At 38.4% G+C, this 17,057-nt stretch overlaps 1 protein-coding gene across 4 annotated transcripts in view; it reads left to right on the top strand.

The window, feature by feature from the left end:
* Positions 1-17,057, top strand: part of Herc2 (HECT and RLD domain containing E3 ubiquitin protein ligase 2) — a 152,250-nt gene that overhangs the window by 54,740 nt on the left and 80,453 nt on the right. For all 4 annotated transcript variants that reach the window (XM_070043051.1, XM_070043050.1, XM_070043052.1 and 1 more), the window contains exons 26-35: positions 179-329; positions 2,856-3,070; positions 3,333-3,465; positions 3,565-3,692; positions 3,781-3,976; positions 6,620-6,753; positions 7,562-7,735; positions 7,818-7,954; positions 8,319-8,470; positions 9,052-9,243. In XM_070043051.1, the coding sequence (XP_069899152.1) occupies positions 179-329; positions 2,856-3,070; positions 3,333-3,465; positions 3,565-3,692; positions 3,781-3,976; positions 6,620-6,753; positions 7,562-7,735; positions 7,818-7,954; positions 8,319-8,470; positions 9,052-9,243 (1,612 nt within the window). The remainder of the gene's footprint in view (positions 1-178; positions 330-2,855; positions 3,071-3,332; positions 3,466-3,564; positions 3,693-3,780; positions 3,977-6,619; positions 6,754-7,561; positions 7,736-7,817; positions 7,955-8,318; positions 8,471-9,051; positions 9,244-17,057) is intronic.

Here is a 17,057-nt window from a genome sequence, read left to right as displayed (position 1 = left end):
TGACTTGTGCATTCACTTGCTTCTAATGTTGTTTGGGGAAGAATTGTGTAGAAGCAAACTTCTTTCGATTACAAAGAAGAGGGCTATTGCTCTTAAGCACATAAGCTGTTGCTTTTCTGGTGTTATGTTTTTAATTAACCTTGTTTTCTCAGACTGATGATGAAACTAATTTTTCCAGCCTGACCAAGAAGTGGTTACCATACCAGATCTGGGAAGTCTTTCTTCACCTCTAATAGACACAGAGAGGAACCTGGGCCTGCTTCTTGGATTACATGCTTCTTATTTAGCAGTGAGCACACCGCTGTCTCCTGTCGAGGTTGAATGTGCCAGTAAGAAAAACTTTGTATTCTGCTAACCAATCAGCAAGTAAATAATTGAGCCATAAGTACCATTAAGAGCAAGAGAGGAAAGAAGAATCAACTCATGACGGCAGTGAGAATCTCCACTACCAAGTAGCTGTGGGTGGCTTCCATTTGTTCATCTCATCCTCAGCCACTGAGGAAGAGGACAAGTGCATAGGAATGTCTGCCTGGTGACTTGTCTCATACTGCTCTTTCCTACAGATGGGCCTGGTATGGCTGTCATCTCCCTGTGTGCCCAGAAATCACACACAGAGTTCTGCAGCATGGACTGGCTGTTCATATTGGGAATAGCCTTCTGTCTAAGGATTGTATTTTCACCAGACTCAAGTCCAGTGCACTCTGAGTTGACAGCTTCTATGACTACCTGAAACAAAGATATTTCTCCATAGACATAAAATAGGTTTAGTTTTTCTTCACTGAGTTGTACATTTTTTTAAATCTTTCCACCTGTCCATCCAGTAAACATTCTATTGAGAAATTTGTTGCTGTGCAGTATCCTAGGGTGGGCAGGCATTCAGAGTACAGAGATGGGTAAGATAAACCTCCAGTCTCAGCTGGTGATGAGCTGGCATTCTAGGGAGGTCAGGACACAATGATGAGACATTTAGAAGTTCTGGGGGGAGAAAGTCTGCAGTGATGTTATTCTGATTGTTTTGGGAGTACTATTCCCTCCAATTGTCACAATCAGTTACAGTTGAATATTCCTATTTATCTTAATAAAGGCATATTTTTGTCAGACCTGCCTGGTTATTTATCTTGTGCTACACAAAGGTCTTTTTAGTCCCTTGGATCTCACAGCTCTAAGGGGTTTTTGTTTGTTTTCCCTTTTGCCGATGTTGGTTTTTTTGTTTTGTTTTGTTTTTTTGTCGGTCACAGGGCTTGAACTCTGGGCCTGGGTGCTGTCCCTCAGCTCTACCACTTGAGCCACAGCACCACTTCTGGTTTTCTGAGTGGTTTATTAGAGATAAGAGTCTCACTGACTTTTCCTGCCTGGGCTGGCTTTGAACACCATCCTCAGATCTCAGCCTCCTAAGTAGCTAGGATTACAGGCATGAGCCACCAGCACCAGGCCCAATGCTGGATTTTGAACTCAGAATTCAGGACCTAGCTCTTGTTCGGTTTACTTGTTTGGCTGGCACTCTACCACTTGAGCCACACCACCAGAATGGCTTTTTGCTGGTTATTTTATAGGTAGAGTCTCATGGACTTTTCAAACCATGGTTCTCTAGATCTCAGCCTCGTGAGTAGTTAGATTCCAGGCATGAGCTACGTTAAGATCTCTATATATCATTTATCAGACTTTTTTTTCTCATTGTTATTTGTAAATATTCTAGGAATATGTAGCCCACCTGAGGATGTTCTTTGTAGAAACCCTTCAGGTGTGCTAGTCTCCTGTCTGCTCACTCAGCATCTTTGTCTCAGCTCAGTTGAAACTTCCATAAAAGACAACATATTGGCCTTATTACTGCTGTAAGCCTTATGTCCCCTGAAATCCTTTATCTGATCTTTAACAGTCAGAATTGAGTGATCATTTCCCTTTGATATAGTGAGCCCAGTCTTGGGCAGTGCTATGTTTTGTTACCAAAGCAGAAGACAAAGAGGTTCATTTTACTTTGTGTACGTGTGAGTGAGTGTGTGTGTATGTGTGTGTGCGCGCGCGCTCCAGTCCTGGGACTTGAACTCAGGGCCTAGTTTCTATCCCTGAGTTTGTTTTGTTTTGTTTTGCTCAAGGCTGTTACACTACCACTTGAGCCACAGCTCCACTTTTTTTTTTTTTTAAATAGTTCATTGAAGATAAGAGTCTCAGGAACTTTGCTGCCTGAGTTGGCTTTGAACTGTGATCTTCAAATCTTAGCTTACTAAATAGGATTACAGGCCTGAGCCACCCAGTGCTCAGCTGCTCACGGTTTTGGCAGCTGACAATTTAAATGGTATGATGTGTTTGTTGACCGCCACTTTCCCATGTCACTTCATGGCAGGTGGCATCATGGTAGACAAGTAAGAGAGTGATTATGTGGTAAGACTAAAGGTCAGAGTGGGTTAGGGGTGAACTTAAGGCTTTTACAACAACTTGCTCTCTCACAAATCCACCAGGGTCTTGAATCAACTATTATCAATTCCCTCAGATGATGTAAAGTCTCCCATGGAACTTACAGGTCCCAGTACCTCTTCATATTACCTTTTAGGGGACACACTCAAACCATATCTAAACCCATTGTATGGATCCAGACAGCCTGATACAGAGGGCAGATAGCCAGTAAATGTTGGATTGGGTCTTTGAGTTCTGATGTTGTGCTTCAGGTATATTGACTATATACCTTAAGGTATATTGGAATTGTAAGTCAGTCTAAGTATGTTAGATGTAACTCTTTCATAGGAATGATGGCTGAATTTCACCTTCTAAATTGAATATTCATGTTAAGCACCTTTAAAACACTGTATTTATGAAGAGTGCACTTCAGTCCCTCTTTTGTTTGCTTGTGCATTGTCTAGAGTGGCTTCAGTCATCCATCTTCTCTGGAGGCCTGCAGACCAGCCAGATCCATTACAGTTACAATGAAGAGAAAGATGAGGACCACTGCAGCTCCCCTGGGGGCACACCTGCCAGCAAATCTCGGCTCTGTTCTCACAGACGGGCCCTGGGGGACCATTCACAAGCATTCCTGCAAGCGATTGCGGATAATAACATTCAAGACCACAATGTGAAGGTGAGCCAGATCTTCCCAGACTTCTGACCGGAACTATTTTATCATCTGAGGACTTTGACCTACAGCTGCACTCTTACTTTTGCAAACAGACTTTTGTTTCTGGGTTGTTTGGAGGGTTGTTGTAGAGGTGAGATGCTGATTCTGTTCCGTAACACCCCAGCTTTTATTATCTATTTGTAAGTGTGGCAGAAACTATGGAATGTCTGCAGTTATAAAGACCTGCTAGGTGATGCTGAAGTTACCTCTGGTCCTTCTGTTCCAGGACTTCCTGTGTCAGATTGAAAGGTACTGCAGACAGTGTCACTTGACCACACCTATCATGTTTCCTCCTGAGCATCCTGTGGAAGAAGTTGGCCGCTTGCTGCTATGCTGCCTCTTAAAACATGAAGATTTAGGTAGGATGCTCAATATCTGTCTGCTTTAACTATACCGTAGATCTTTGAGTGTGCAGTGTACATTCATTCCTCCCTTGTCCTTTCAAATGTCTTTTACAGGTCACGTGGCATTATCTTTAGTTCACTCAGGTACACTTGGTATTGAGCAAGTAAAGCACAGAACATTGCCTAAATCAGTGGTGGATGTCTGTAGAGTTGTCTACCAAGCAAAATGCTCGCTCATTAAGGTGAATGGACTATATTTCCTTTTCTTCTGTGTCCTGTAGTCACATGCTAGAATATTTAAGTTATCTCTCTCTGTGTTTCACTTTGCAGACTCACCAAGAGCAGGGCCGTTCTTATAAGGAGGTCTGCGCACCTGTCATCGAACGCCTGCGATTCCTCTTCAATGAATTGAGACCTGCTGTTTGCAATGACCTCTCTGTAGTGTCCAAGTTTAAACTGTTAAGTTCTTTGCCTCGTTGGCGGAGGATAGCTCAGAAGATAATTCGAGAACGAAGGAAAAAGAGAGGTAAGAAACACAGAAGTTGGAAGATGTCATTTAAGTATATACTTTTCTCCATACTACTGAGTCCGATTTTTAAGAGAACTCATTTGCATTGTATATGACATTTTCACCTACTGTCGTAGTGTTTACAATGTTTTTGTGATTAAACCTAGAAGTCTTCCTTTATTTCTCTAAGAGATAGAGAATGAAGCAATTTGGAATTGAATGTTATTGCTTGATATAGTAAATTGATGCTGAAAAAGAGAAATCCTAATGTCACTAAATTGATTTAAACATTTTTTTATTCCAATATTTTCAAGGTAGTATTGAGATGTGTTGGAACATTTAATCTTATATTGTAATCTTGCTATTCTTTTTTTTTTGTTTGTTTGTTTTTTTTGTCTGTTGTGAGGCTTGAACTCTGGGCCTGGACGCTGTCCCTTGGCTCCCTTGGCTCTTCAACTCAAGGCTAGTGCTCTACCACTTGAGCCATAGCATCACTTCCAGTTTTTTGGTGGTTTATTGGAGATAAGAGTCTCACGGATTTCCCTGCTCGGGCTGGCTTTGAACCGTGATCCTTAGATCTCAGCTTCCTGAGTAACTAGGATTACAGGCGTGAGCCACCAGCGCCCGGCCTTGCTATGCTTATATAGACTTTTTTTTAACATTGAGTCTCCCCTTAATCCATGTGTGATACATTTCAAGATTTCCAGTAGATATTCAAAACTTCAGAAAGCACCAAGCCCTGTGTCTACTTGGCTTTTCCCTGTATTTGCACATATCTGTGAGAAAGTTAAACTTGTAAATTAGGCTGGGTATGAGATTAACAATAACTAATCATACAATAGAACAATTACAATAATTTAAGTATAGTTAAATGAGTGTGGTCTTTCTTTCTTCAAAGACATAAGACAAATGAAAGCATCTTTGGACAATAGTTAACCACAGAAAACTTATACCATGAGGGTGAAACTGTGCATTGGGGTGGGGGGGTAGGGGTTACTATTATATTCTATAAAAAGGAGCTAAAAGAGTTACTGATACTTTCAAGTTGGCAACTGTGTAAGGGTATAAAAAAGATTTTGGCACTAAATCTAAATTTAAAGTATGACTATAATAAAGTACTCAAATACCTCCTCTCAATGGGTTTCTGAGCCAGATTTCTTAATATGGGTTTATAGATCTACTGTGTGGTATCTCAAGCTGGTTGCCCCCCGCCCCAACTTATTTTCTCTCCTATTTAAGACATTAAGGAACTTACAAAGTGTAAGTCCTTAGGGTATTTGCTGCTGTGTGAGAAGGCCCCTAAGCATACCCTCAGACGTCAAGACTTGCGAGAAGGACACTGTAGGACGAAGAAGATGTATTAGGATCTAGAATAAAGGTAGCAGAGGGAAGAATACGTGGAAGGAAGTTCAGAGGAAACCACACCCCCGCTTCCATTGTCTCCTCCCAGTTGAATCACGTGCCCTTGTGCTTAGTTCCCTCAGTAGTGATATGTAACAGCACCAAGGAAGGGTGATGTAGCGGGAAAGCTCACTGGAGTGTAGGAGTCCGAGGTTTTCATTGGAAGCTGATCCCCTGGGCAGTCCGTGCTCATGTGACTGCTAACAGTCACTCACAACTCCCTAGAGCAAAAGCAGGTAGTCACCATAAGACACATGGTTAGCATCGCCTATTTTGCCAAGCTCTTGCCACCTGGTCCTGGGACTCGGGTCTGTGGAAACACTTTTATGTAGCTCAGACTGACCTTGAACTCAAAACCTTCCTACCTCAGACTCCACGTATAGGGATTACAGGTATGAACTCTCATGCTTGGCTGAAAAGTCTTTATCAGGCAGGAATTAAGGCTAGGTCTTGGAGACTAGTCAAGGATAGACCAGTTTTGGAAGTGTGCAGGATTTGAGCAACCCAGGCCAAGATCATCTCAGCTCTTTATTTATGTATTAGACATAAAAACCTTAAAAGGGAAAAAAATAGGGGGAAAGTATTTCACATCACTTTGGAAAATCATACAACAGTTTCCATAAGGAAGCTGAAAAAGTAAAGACATTCATTGGGTTCAGTCACACTCTGATGGCAAGAATCACTGCTCTAGGCCAGCAAGGACAAGCCAGGGACTGTGGGCCAATGTAACTTGTTGCTTGCTTTGTGTTGTTTATAGTCTAAGTCTTCTTGTATTTTAAGTTAGTAAAACAATATATAAAAAGAAGCATCATTTGATGTGAAAATTTTATGAGGTTTAAATTTCAGCATTGATCAATAAAGTGTATATGTATAAATTTATACACATATACAAACGCAGTTTGTATGATACAAAAGTTGTCAAGTTAAGTATTTACAATAGCAGGAATGGCCTAAAGGACTGAGCTGTTCACTGTGGCTTTTTAAGCAAAGTTGCTGGTCCCAGGCTCCTGGTCCCGCAGGTTCCCTCTGCATTATAGTGCCCTTTCTCTGTCTGCCATTGACGTAGTGTAGAAAAGTCTCACTACTAGATGTCACGGATACTTGCTGTGATAATGCTTTTGTCATTTGAGCATTAGCGCTTACAATGTTTGCATGTTTCCTTGAAGAATAGGTTTATTCTTCATGCAAATTTGTCTTTCTTAATTTAAGGTTGTGTTTAAGTAAATGATTTTTTTCACTGAATGATATCTTAAAATGTAGTTCCTAAGAAGCCAGAATCTACTGATGATGAAGAAAAAATCGGAAACGAAGAGAGTGATTTAGAAGAAGCTTGTCTTTTGCCTCATAGTCCGATAAATGTGGACAAAAGACCTATTGCAATTAAATCTCCCAAGGTGAAGTATTTTCTGTGGTTTTGAGGTTGGCTGAGTAGAAGCATAGCCGATAGCAAAGGAATCTATAAGTGTTGGGCTTTTGTACCAAGCATATACTTAGTACATTGCTTATGCCTATAATTCTAGCTACTTGGGTAGTGGGGAACAGGATGATGGTAGTTTGGAGCTAGCCTAGGCAAAAACTGTGAGATCTCATCTTAACAAATGGGCATAGTAGTATTCCTCTAGTCTCAGCCATGAAGGAGGCTCAGGTTGGAGGATCATGGTCTAAGACCTGCCAAGGCAAAAACTTGAGACCTTATTTGAAAAATAATGAAAGCAAAATGGGTTAGTAGCATGGGTCCAGGTGGTAGAGCATATGCCTAATAAGTGTGAGGCCCTGAGTTCAAATCCTAGTAACTCCTCTCCACCTGGAAATAAAAAAGTTAATAGTATAGATCAGTAATGGTTTGTGAGCTTGACTGGTTGTTGCTCTGGTCAGAACTGGAGCTACTGGAATGGCATCATTCACTCATTAATTGCATGCTTTTTTTTTTTTTGTTAGAAAAACTGTATTGGTCCCTGAGAATATTAATATGAAGGATAATTTTTAGCTACTTAAAATATGTGAGCTTAATTCAACATAGTTTAGTGACTTAATGTAACATATCTAGATAGCATGAGTCTAAGACCTAGTAGTTCATTCTTAGCACATACAACAAACCACCAAATATAAAAGCTGTTGTGTTATTTATTTCTATTTCAGAAACTGTTTTAGAATGCATGTGAATAGGGATCACTAATGGTGCAAATTGTTCTCCTTTGTTAGGATAAATGGCAGCCATTGCTGAGCACGGTCACAGGTGTTCACAAATACAAGTGGCTGAAGCAGAACGTTCAGGGGCTGTACCCACAGTCTGCACTACTCAGCACGATTGCTGAGTTTGCCCTTAAGGAAGAGCCAGTAGATGTGGAAAAAATGAGGAAGTGCTTACTGAAACAGGTAAGGAAGCTTCTGTGAGAACAGGCTTTGTGCTTTGAGCGGTGTGCTCAGCCACTAACCTCTCTGCATCAATGTTTTGTAGTTGGAGAGAGCCGAGGTTCGCCTGGAAGGGATAGATACAATTTTGAAGCTGGCAGCCAAAAACTTCCTACTTCCATCTGTACAGTATGCCATGTTCTGTGGGTGGCAAAGACTCATTCCTGAGGGAATCGATATTGGGTAAAACTGTATACAATTTTTTTTTTCTTAATTGCAGGAATTTCTGGCAATAGTTCTAATGAAGTTAAAAAAAATCTGCTTGTGACAGGCACTGGTGGCTCATGCCTATATAATCCTAGCTACTCAGGAGGCTGAGATCTGGGGATCAAAGACAGCTTGGACAGGAAAGTCCATGGAACTCTTATCTCCAGTTAACCAACAGAAAGCTAGATGTAGTGATATGGCTTAAAGTACTAGAATGGACCTTGAGCACAACAAGCTCAGGGAGAGCACCCAGGCCCTGACTTCAAGTCCCATGAATGACAAAAAAAAAAAAAAAAATCTGGTTGTATTTGAACTAAAATTCTTTTCCTCTGTTTGAAAGGGAACCCCTTACAGATTGCTTAAAGGATGTTGATTTGATCCCACCTTTTAATCGGATGCTACTGGAAGTTACTTTTGGCAAGCTGTATGCTTGGGCTGTTCAGAATATTCGAAATGTTTTAATGGATGCTAGTGCCAAATTTAAAGAGCTTGGTGAGTTCCAACCAAACCAAATCCTCATTACCAAAAGGCTGCATTAGGATTCAAGTTAGGATTGTGCCAGCATAATTTCATTGATCTTAGACTACAGGTTGTGACAATGTGCAAATGAGCATTTTTGATTTTGGAAATGTGAACATTACATTGATGTCCTAAGATGGTATTAGCTTTCTCATATTCTAAGTAGCTTTCAAATTTGGCAGAAAGCACAATTTTGAAATTTTTATATTTTTGTAAAATACCATACATACTAAGAGTCTATGTGTCAAATGTTAATACTTGTCTCCTGGAGAGTTTTGAGCATCTACAGAGAAACATAACTATTCTGTTGAAAATAAAAGTGTGCCCCAAGGGTTTTAGAGAGTAGCTTACTGAGTCTTGAAGACAGATATAGATGTCTGTGTGTGGAGTGCAGGTTGTAGGACAATTACATCTATTCTCTATATGGGAACTGACTGGAAAATAAAAGTTACAGGAATGATATATAAGAAACCCAGACTCTGTAGTGTTTTCTATAACATCTATATTGCTGTATGGATGACCCAGAAGTTTAAGTAGATGTCAATACTTACTAGGTATCCAGCCTGTTCCCCTGCAAACCATTACTAATGAGAACCCTTCAGGACCAAGCCTGGGGACCATCCCACAAGCTCGCTTTCTCCTGGTGATGCTCAGCATGATCACTCTGCAACATGGTGCCAACAACCTGGACCTCCTGCTCAACTCGGGTACCCTGGCACTCACACAGACAGCGCTGCGGCTGATTGGTACGTTGGCAGTGGTTTGGAGTCATATATGAAACGTCATGATTTTTTCTTTATGGAAATATATTAAATTATACATAGTAATGGATTTCCTCATTGCATCTCCATACATGCATTCAGTATACCTTGATCCTATTTATTCCCACGCTTGGTCTTTCCCTTTCTACTTCCCTGTTAATCCCTGTTTCACTGATTTCCTCATTGCATCTCCATACATGCATTCAGTATACCTTGATCCTATTTATTCCCACGCTTGGTCTTTCCCTTTCTACTTCCCTGTTAATCCCTGTTTCACTTTTGTAATGTTGGTTGTTGTATTTTATTTTCGGTAAATTTCTACAACTAAGAAAACATGGAGTATTTCTCTTTTGAGACTGGCTTATTTCACTTAACAAGGTGATCTAGTTCCATCTATTTTACAGGAAATGATATAGTTTCATTTCTCTTAATGGCTGAGTAAAACTCCAGTAAGAATATGTACCATATTTATCCATTCATCTGTTGATGGTACCTGTGCTGGCTGCATAATTTAGGTAATGTGACTATTTCCATAATAATAATCAGCTCAATTTCTTTAGGGTATATACCCAAAAGTAGTATGGCTGGATTATATGAGAGTTTTAATTTTTTGAGAGACTTCATATTGATTTCCGTACTGCTGGACTAATTTTCATTACCACTAGCAGTGAGTGAGAGTTATGTTTTTCCCCCCTTGGATTCTTATCAGTGAGCTGTGTGTGTGTGTGTGTGTGCGTGTGTGTGTGCGCGTGCGCGTGCGCGCATGTGCGCGCTTCAACTCTGGACCTTAAGGCTTTTTTGAGCCATACCTCCTCCATTTCTGGCTTTTTGCTGATTTGTTGGAGTCTCTTGGATTTGTCTGCCAAAGCTGGCTTTGGATGAAAGATCACAGATCTCAAGTCTCCTGACTAGCTAGGACTGTAGATGTAAGCCGATGCCTGATTTGCAATGTAGTTTTGATTTTTGGTTCTCTGATGTCTAAGCATGTTGAACACTTTTCATGTATTGATTGACTTTTGTTACTTGTTTTGAGAACTTCCTGTTTAATTGTTTTGTCTATTTCTTGATTAGATTATTTGTTCCTTTGGTGTTTAATCTCAAATGAGTATCTGGTCAACACTTTTCTCCCATTTTTGTAACCTGTTTCTTTACTGTGTTTTTCTATTGTACATCAACTCTTTTTATCTTGATATAATTGAATTTGTCACTTCTTGCCCTTATTTACTGAGCTGTTGGGTACTGTTCAAGGAGTCCTTGCCTATGCCAGTACTTAAAATGTTTCCCCATAGTAGTTTCAAAGATTATCTTTGAAAAGGGGCCTTTGACCCTGTTTTAAAATTGATTTTTATACAAAGTGAAAGCTAGGGATTTGGATTCAATCTTTCCAATGTGGATACCTAGTTTTCACAGTATCACTATTGAGAGATTTCTCTCCAATGTATGTTTTTGGTGCCTTTGTTAAGAATTGATTGACTATTCCTGCTTGGGCTTATTTCTGGACTATTTATTCTGTTCTATTATTTCTGTCAGCTTTCATTCCAATAGCATGTTGCTTTTGATACTGTGGCTCTGAGGTATATTTTGAAGGTATAGTGGTTTTGAAATAGAGTTGTGACAACTCCAGCACTGGCCACTTTGCTCAGGATTGCTTTGGCTTCTTGGAGTTTTTTTTGTGTCCTATCGTCTCCTCCTTGTTTTCCTCTTTCCTCCCTCCCTCCCTCCCTCCCAAGCTTCCCTCCCTACTCTTTTATTTTCTTCTTTCTTTTTCACTTTATAGTTTTCATTGTGGAGGTCATTAACATCTTTGGTTAATCTTATGTCCATGGCTGGTTTTTCTTTTCTTTTTCTTTTTTTGACACTGTAGTTTGACTGCTATCATTTCTATTTATATCTGTTTTATTTGTCTCTTGCCTTATTGCTCTGGCTAAGAATTCAAGCCTTATATTGAAGAAAAGGCATCCTGGTCTCATTCCTGATTTTACAAGAAATACTTTCATTTTTTTTTTCCCATTCTGTATAATGTTGGCTCTGAGTCTGTCATATGTAGCCTTTAAAGTTCTATGAATCCTCTGTTCTGATTTTTTTCAGGACTTTTATAATGGAGGCATCTTAGATTTTGTTAGTTTTTTTTCTATACTTATTAAGGTAATTATCTGATTTTTGTCTTTGCTTCTATTTATATGCTGTATTACATTTTTTGATTTATGTGTTGAACTATCCTGGATGAAGACAACTTGATGAGATATAGGATCTTTTCTAATCCTTTTAATTACTTAAAGAATAGAATTACAGGATTATATAATAATAATACTATATTTAATAATAATACTATGGTTTATTTGTTGAGAAACTGCAAAAGTTTTTCTACCCATATATATGTAACATGTATATATATGTGTATATTTATATATGTATATACATACATATGTGTATATATGTGCATACTTTTACACACACATATATCTACACACGCCTATATGTATCATACTTAATTCAGTTTGACCACACGTGTGTGTGTGTGTGTGCGTGTGTGTGCGCGCGCGCATATGTCCCTGTCTGTGTTTTCTAATATATTTTAGATCTAACTTCCACAAATGAAAGAAAACATGTACCATTTTCTCTCTGACCCTGACTGTAGTCAATTATTTTATTCCTGATCGATCCATAATATTTTTCTCCCTAATGGATAAATAAAATTTCATTATATATTTCACATATATATAATGTAAGGCATCTGACCTTTATTACATCCTATTTGTAATCTTTTAGATAAATACCCAAGAGTAATATTGTTGGATCATAGAGTAGTTCTATTTTTAATATTTTGAAGCATCTCCATACTGACTTGAGTAGTGATTACAATATTTTACATTCCCACCAACAATGTATTCAGGGTTCCTTTGTCCCCCGAATCCTCTCCAACATTTGTTGTTTATATTCCTGATGATGGCCATTCTGACTCAAGTGAGATGAAATCTCAATGTTGTTTGACTTGTATTTCCTTTATGGCCAGGGATATTGAACATTTTTTCATATATTTATTGTACCTCTTCTGAGAAGTTAGCATTTTGCCCAGATACTAATTAGGTTATTAATTTTTTTAGGGGTTTAGTTTTCTTTTTTGTGTCAGCATGGGGCTTGAACTTAGGGCCTAAGTTCTGTCTCTGAGCTCTTTTGCTTAAGGCTAGTGCTCTATCACTTTCAGCCATAGCACCACTTCCAAGTTTTCTGGTGATTTGTTGGACGGTCTCACAAGATTTCCCTGTCTGGTCTGGCTTTGAACTGTGATCCTCAGTTTTCAGCTTCTGAGTACCTAGGATTTCAAGCATTAGCCACCAGTGACAAAGTTTAGTTTTTTTAAGCTCTTTGTAAATTCTAGTAATTAGACTTTTGTCAAATTTATAGCTGGCAAAGATCTTCTCTCATTTTGTAAGCTGTCTTTTTACCTTAGAGACTATATCCTTTGCCACATAGAATTATTCTCACTTGATGCAATCCTGTTTGTCAATTCTGTCTCCCTATTTATTGAGTCTATGGAACATTCATAAAGTTTCTGTCTGTGCCAGTTAGTTCCAGTGTTTTCCCTACTCTTTCCTGTAGTATTTTCAAGGTTTCCTGTCTTATATTCAGGTCTTTGATCCACTTTGAATTGATGTTACTGTAAGGTGAGAGAAAGAAATTAAGTCTGCCAAAAATCAGATGATTGTAGTTGTATAAATTCATTTTTAGGTATTCTAGTTTGTTCTGCTAGTCTTCAGGTCTGTTTTCTACTAGTACCAAGCTGTATTTGTTTTTGTGGCTCTGAAGTCTAGTTCAAAACTTGCAATTGTGATAACTCTAGCACTACTTCCTTTCTTCAGTATTGCTTTCGCTATTCAGTGCCTTAGTGATCCTATACCAATTTTTGGATTACTTTCCTTCTCTGTCAAGGGTCTATTGTGATTTTAAAGAATCACATAATGATCCTAATGCAGAAAATGCCTTTACAAAACCTACTGTCCTTCTATGATAAGACAAAACAAAACTGGGGAATCTAGGTGAATAGAGGGGTCATATTTTAACCTAATGAAGGCTCTGACAACCCTGTAGCCATTGTCATGCTAAATAGTAAAAAACTGAAGCAATTTCCTATAAAAACAATATCAAGACAAGGATGTACAGTCTCCACACTTACTTAATTTAGTACTGGAGTTCCTAGCCAGAGCAATAAGGCAAGAGAAAGATATAAAAATTAACCCCCAAAAATCAATGGCTTTTCTATATGCCAACAATGAGAAAAGTGTGGCTGAAATTAGGAAAGCAACTCCATTTGTAATAGCCCCTCAAAAAATAAAATACCTAGGAATTAACTTAACCAAAGAAGTGAAGGACCTCTATGATGAAAACTTTAAAATCTTGAAAAAGGAAATCAACACAGAACTTAAAAAATGGCAAAACCTCCCATGCTCCTGGATTGGCAAGATTAACATCGTGAAAATGGCAATACTTCCCAAGGCTATCTACAAATTCAACGCGATACCTATCAAAATTCCACCCTCATTCTTCAAGGAAATAGAGGAGGCAATCCAAAAATTCATATGGAACAATAAAAGACCCCGAATAGCAAAAACGCTCCTCAACGGAAAGAACACTGCTGGAGGAATATCAATACCAAATTTCAAACTCTACTATAAAGCCATAGTAATCAAAACAGCTTGGTATTGGCATAAGAACAGACCTCAGGACCAATGGAATAGAATTGAAAACCCAGAAATGAACCTACAGACCTACAGCCATCTAATCTTCGATAAGGAAGCTAAAACAATAGAATGGAAGAAAGACAGCCTCTTCAGTAAATGGTGCTGGCAAAATTGGTTAACTACATGTAGAAAACTAAAGCTAGATCCTTATATATCACCCTGCACCAGAATCAACTCCAAATGGATCAAAGACCTTGAACTCAAAGCAGACACTCTGAAAACATTACAGGATGGAATAGGAGAAACCCTAGGTCTCCTTGGCTCAGGTCGAAATTTTCTGAATAGAGACCCGGAAGCACAACAAATCAAAGAAAGGTTGGACAAATGGGATTGCATAAGATTGCAGAGCTTCTGCAGGGCAAATGACATAGCTGGCAAGATCAGTAGAAAGCCCACCGATTGGGAGAAGATCTTTACTAGCCATACAACGGACAAGGGTCTCATATCTAAAATATACTTGGAACTCAAAAAATTAAACCACCCAACAACAAATCCTCAAAGAAACAACTGCCCAATAAATAAGTGGGCGAAAGACTTAAAGAGAAGCTTCTCTGAAGAAGAAAGAAGGATGGCCAATAGACACATGAAGAAATGTTCAACATCCCTAGCCATAAAAGAAATGCAAATCAAAACAACATTGAGATATCACCTCACTCCAGTTAGAACAGCAAAAATCAAGAACTCTAATAACAACAGATGCTGGAGGGGATGTGGACAGAAAGGAACCTTACTTCATTGTTGGTGGGAATGTAAACTTGTTCAACCACTTTGGAAAGCAGTATGGAGGTTCCTCAAAAGACTTCACATAGATCTCCCCTATGATCCAGCAATCCCACTTTTGGGCATTTACCCAAATGTTTACAAACAAGACCACACTAAAGCTACCAGCACAACTATGTTTATTGCAGCATTATTTACCATAGCTAAGATATGGAACCAACCCAGATGCCCCTCAGTAGATGAATGGATCAAGAAAATGTGGTATATATACACAATGGAATTCTATGCCTCCATCAGAAAGAATGACATTTCCCCATTTGTTAGGAAATGGAAAGGTTTGGAAAAAATTATATTAAGTGAAGTAAGCCAGGCCCAAAGAAGCATAGGTCCCATGGTTTCCCTTATTTGCAATATCTAGTATAGGTATGAGTCAAGCGGAAAAGGCCAGATAATGTGATGTTAGGAAAATGAACCCTTAAATATGTATTTTAATGTTTTCGTTTCTTTCATGCATGTATTTTAATGCATTTATAAGATTATTTCTTTGTTACTTTGTATGTCCCTCCCCCACAGTGTAACCCCCGCTCTCACTATATTTGATGTCAGTATATCATGTGGAGGAGATGGGGACAAACAAATCGTTTAAGGATTCAGGTGGACCTGTTGCAACAATGAGAAGTACAAAATGTCATGTCAAAACCAGCTTTACAATTACGGTGTGGGGGGGGAGGGGGGTATAATTGGTTGGGGGGAGGGGGGTAAAATTGGGTGGGGGGAGGGGGGAGGCAGGGAAGGGAAGTGAAGGGTAAACAAAGGAGGAGGCTGCAATGCTTGGTAAGAAATGTATGCATTATTCTGCCCATGTAATTGTAGCCCCTCTGTACAGTATGTTCTCAAATAAAATAAAATACAATTTAAAAAAAAAAAAAAAAAAAAAAAAAAAAAAAATTACATACTCTGAATAAAAGCTTATAGATACTACAAAAAAAAAAAAAAAAAAAAAAAAAAAAAAAAAAAAAAAAAAAAAAGAGAAAGATATAAACAGGATCCATGCATAGAAGGAAGTCATGCTATCTCTGTTTGCAGCTGATACAATCCTGTATCTAAAGATCTCTAAAGCCTCTACCCTAAAACTCCTGGAGCTGATAAGTACCTTGAGCGAAGTAGCAGGATATGAAATCAACATACAGAAATCAGTAGCTTTTCTGTATACCAGCAAGATGCAGGTGGAGTGAGAAATCAGAACAACTTCTTCTGTTCAAAATAGCCTCCAACAAAACAGTACCAAACAAAATAAAGCCCTAGGAATAAACCTAACCAAGGAGTTGAAGGACCTGTATGAAAAAAACTATAATTCTTTACTGAAGAAGACACCTGGAGGTGGACAGACTTCCATGTTCATGAATTGGCAGAATCAATATCCTGCCAAAGGCAATCTACAAATTCATTGTGGTTTTGATTTGCATTTCACTGGGGCCAGATGCTTTGTCCTTGTTTGATCCTCTGCATATCTTCTTTGGTGAAACGTCCTTTGTCTATTTTGGAAAGGGATATTTGTTGTCTTTCTCTTGCTGAGTTATAGGAGTACTAGTAAATTTACCATTTTTTAAATGTACCAAACATTTAAAGAATTAATGACAGTCCTCAAATTCTTCTAAAAATATCCTTTGCAGATCTGTAGACCTTTAGCAGATGTATGATTTGAGGATACTTTCTCCTGTTCTATGGACTGTATTTTCCTTGGAAATTGAGAAGTGAGTCTTCCAACTTTGTTTTTTCTTTCTCAAGGTTATTTTGGGTATTTCTGGTCCCTTGTGGTTCTATATGAATTTCAGAGCTGGCTTTTCCATATAAGGAAACAAGACCTTTGGGATTTTGCTAAAAATTATATTGCCATTTTATTGCCATTTTAACAGTATTGATTAATTCTCATTTCATATTTATGAAATTTCATATTCATGAAATGAGAATTTCATGTTTTGTGGGATGTACTTTCAGCAGCATTTTATGGTTTTACAGTTATCAGAGTAATAATGACCTCATAGTGTCAATTAAGAATTATTCCCTAATGTTCTGTTTTTAAAAGAGTTTAAAGATTGTTCTTAATTCTTTTTTAAATGTTTGGGAGAATTTACCTGTTAAGACATGTTGTCCCTAACTTTTCTTTGTGAGTGCATTTTGATTACTGATTCACTTTATGTATTTGTTATAAGCCCTATTCAGATTTCCTGTTCTGTCCGGATAATTCGTGTGTTTTTCTATCTTGGTAATCTTCTAGTCGGCATATAATTGTTCACAATATTCTTTTATAATCATCTGAATTTTTGTACAGAGTAATTT

The sequence above is a fragment of the Dipodomys merriami genome, unplaced genomic scaffold (genome assembly GCF_024711535.1).
Source record: "Dipodomys merriami isolate MVZ:Mamm:240054 unplaced genomic scaffold, mDipMer1.0.p SCAF_33, whole genome shotgun sequence".
Lineage (NCBI taxonomy): Eukaryota > Metazoa > Chordata > Mammalia > Rodentia > Heteromyidae > Dipodomys > Dipodomys merriami.
Note: the sequence above shows the minus strand (reverse complement) of the source record. Positions and strands in the feature narration are given on the sequence as shown.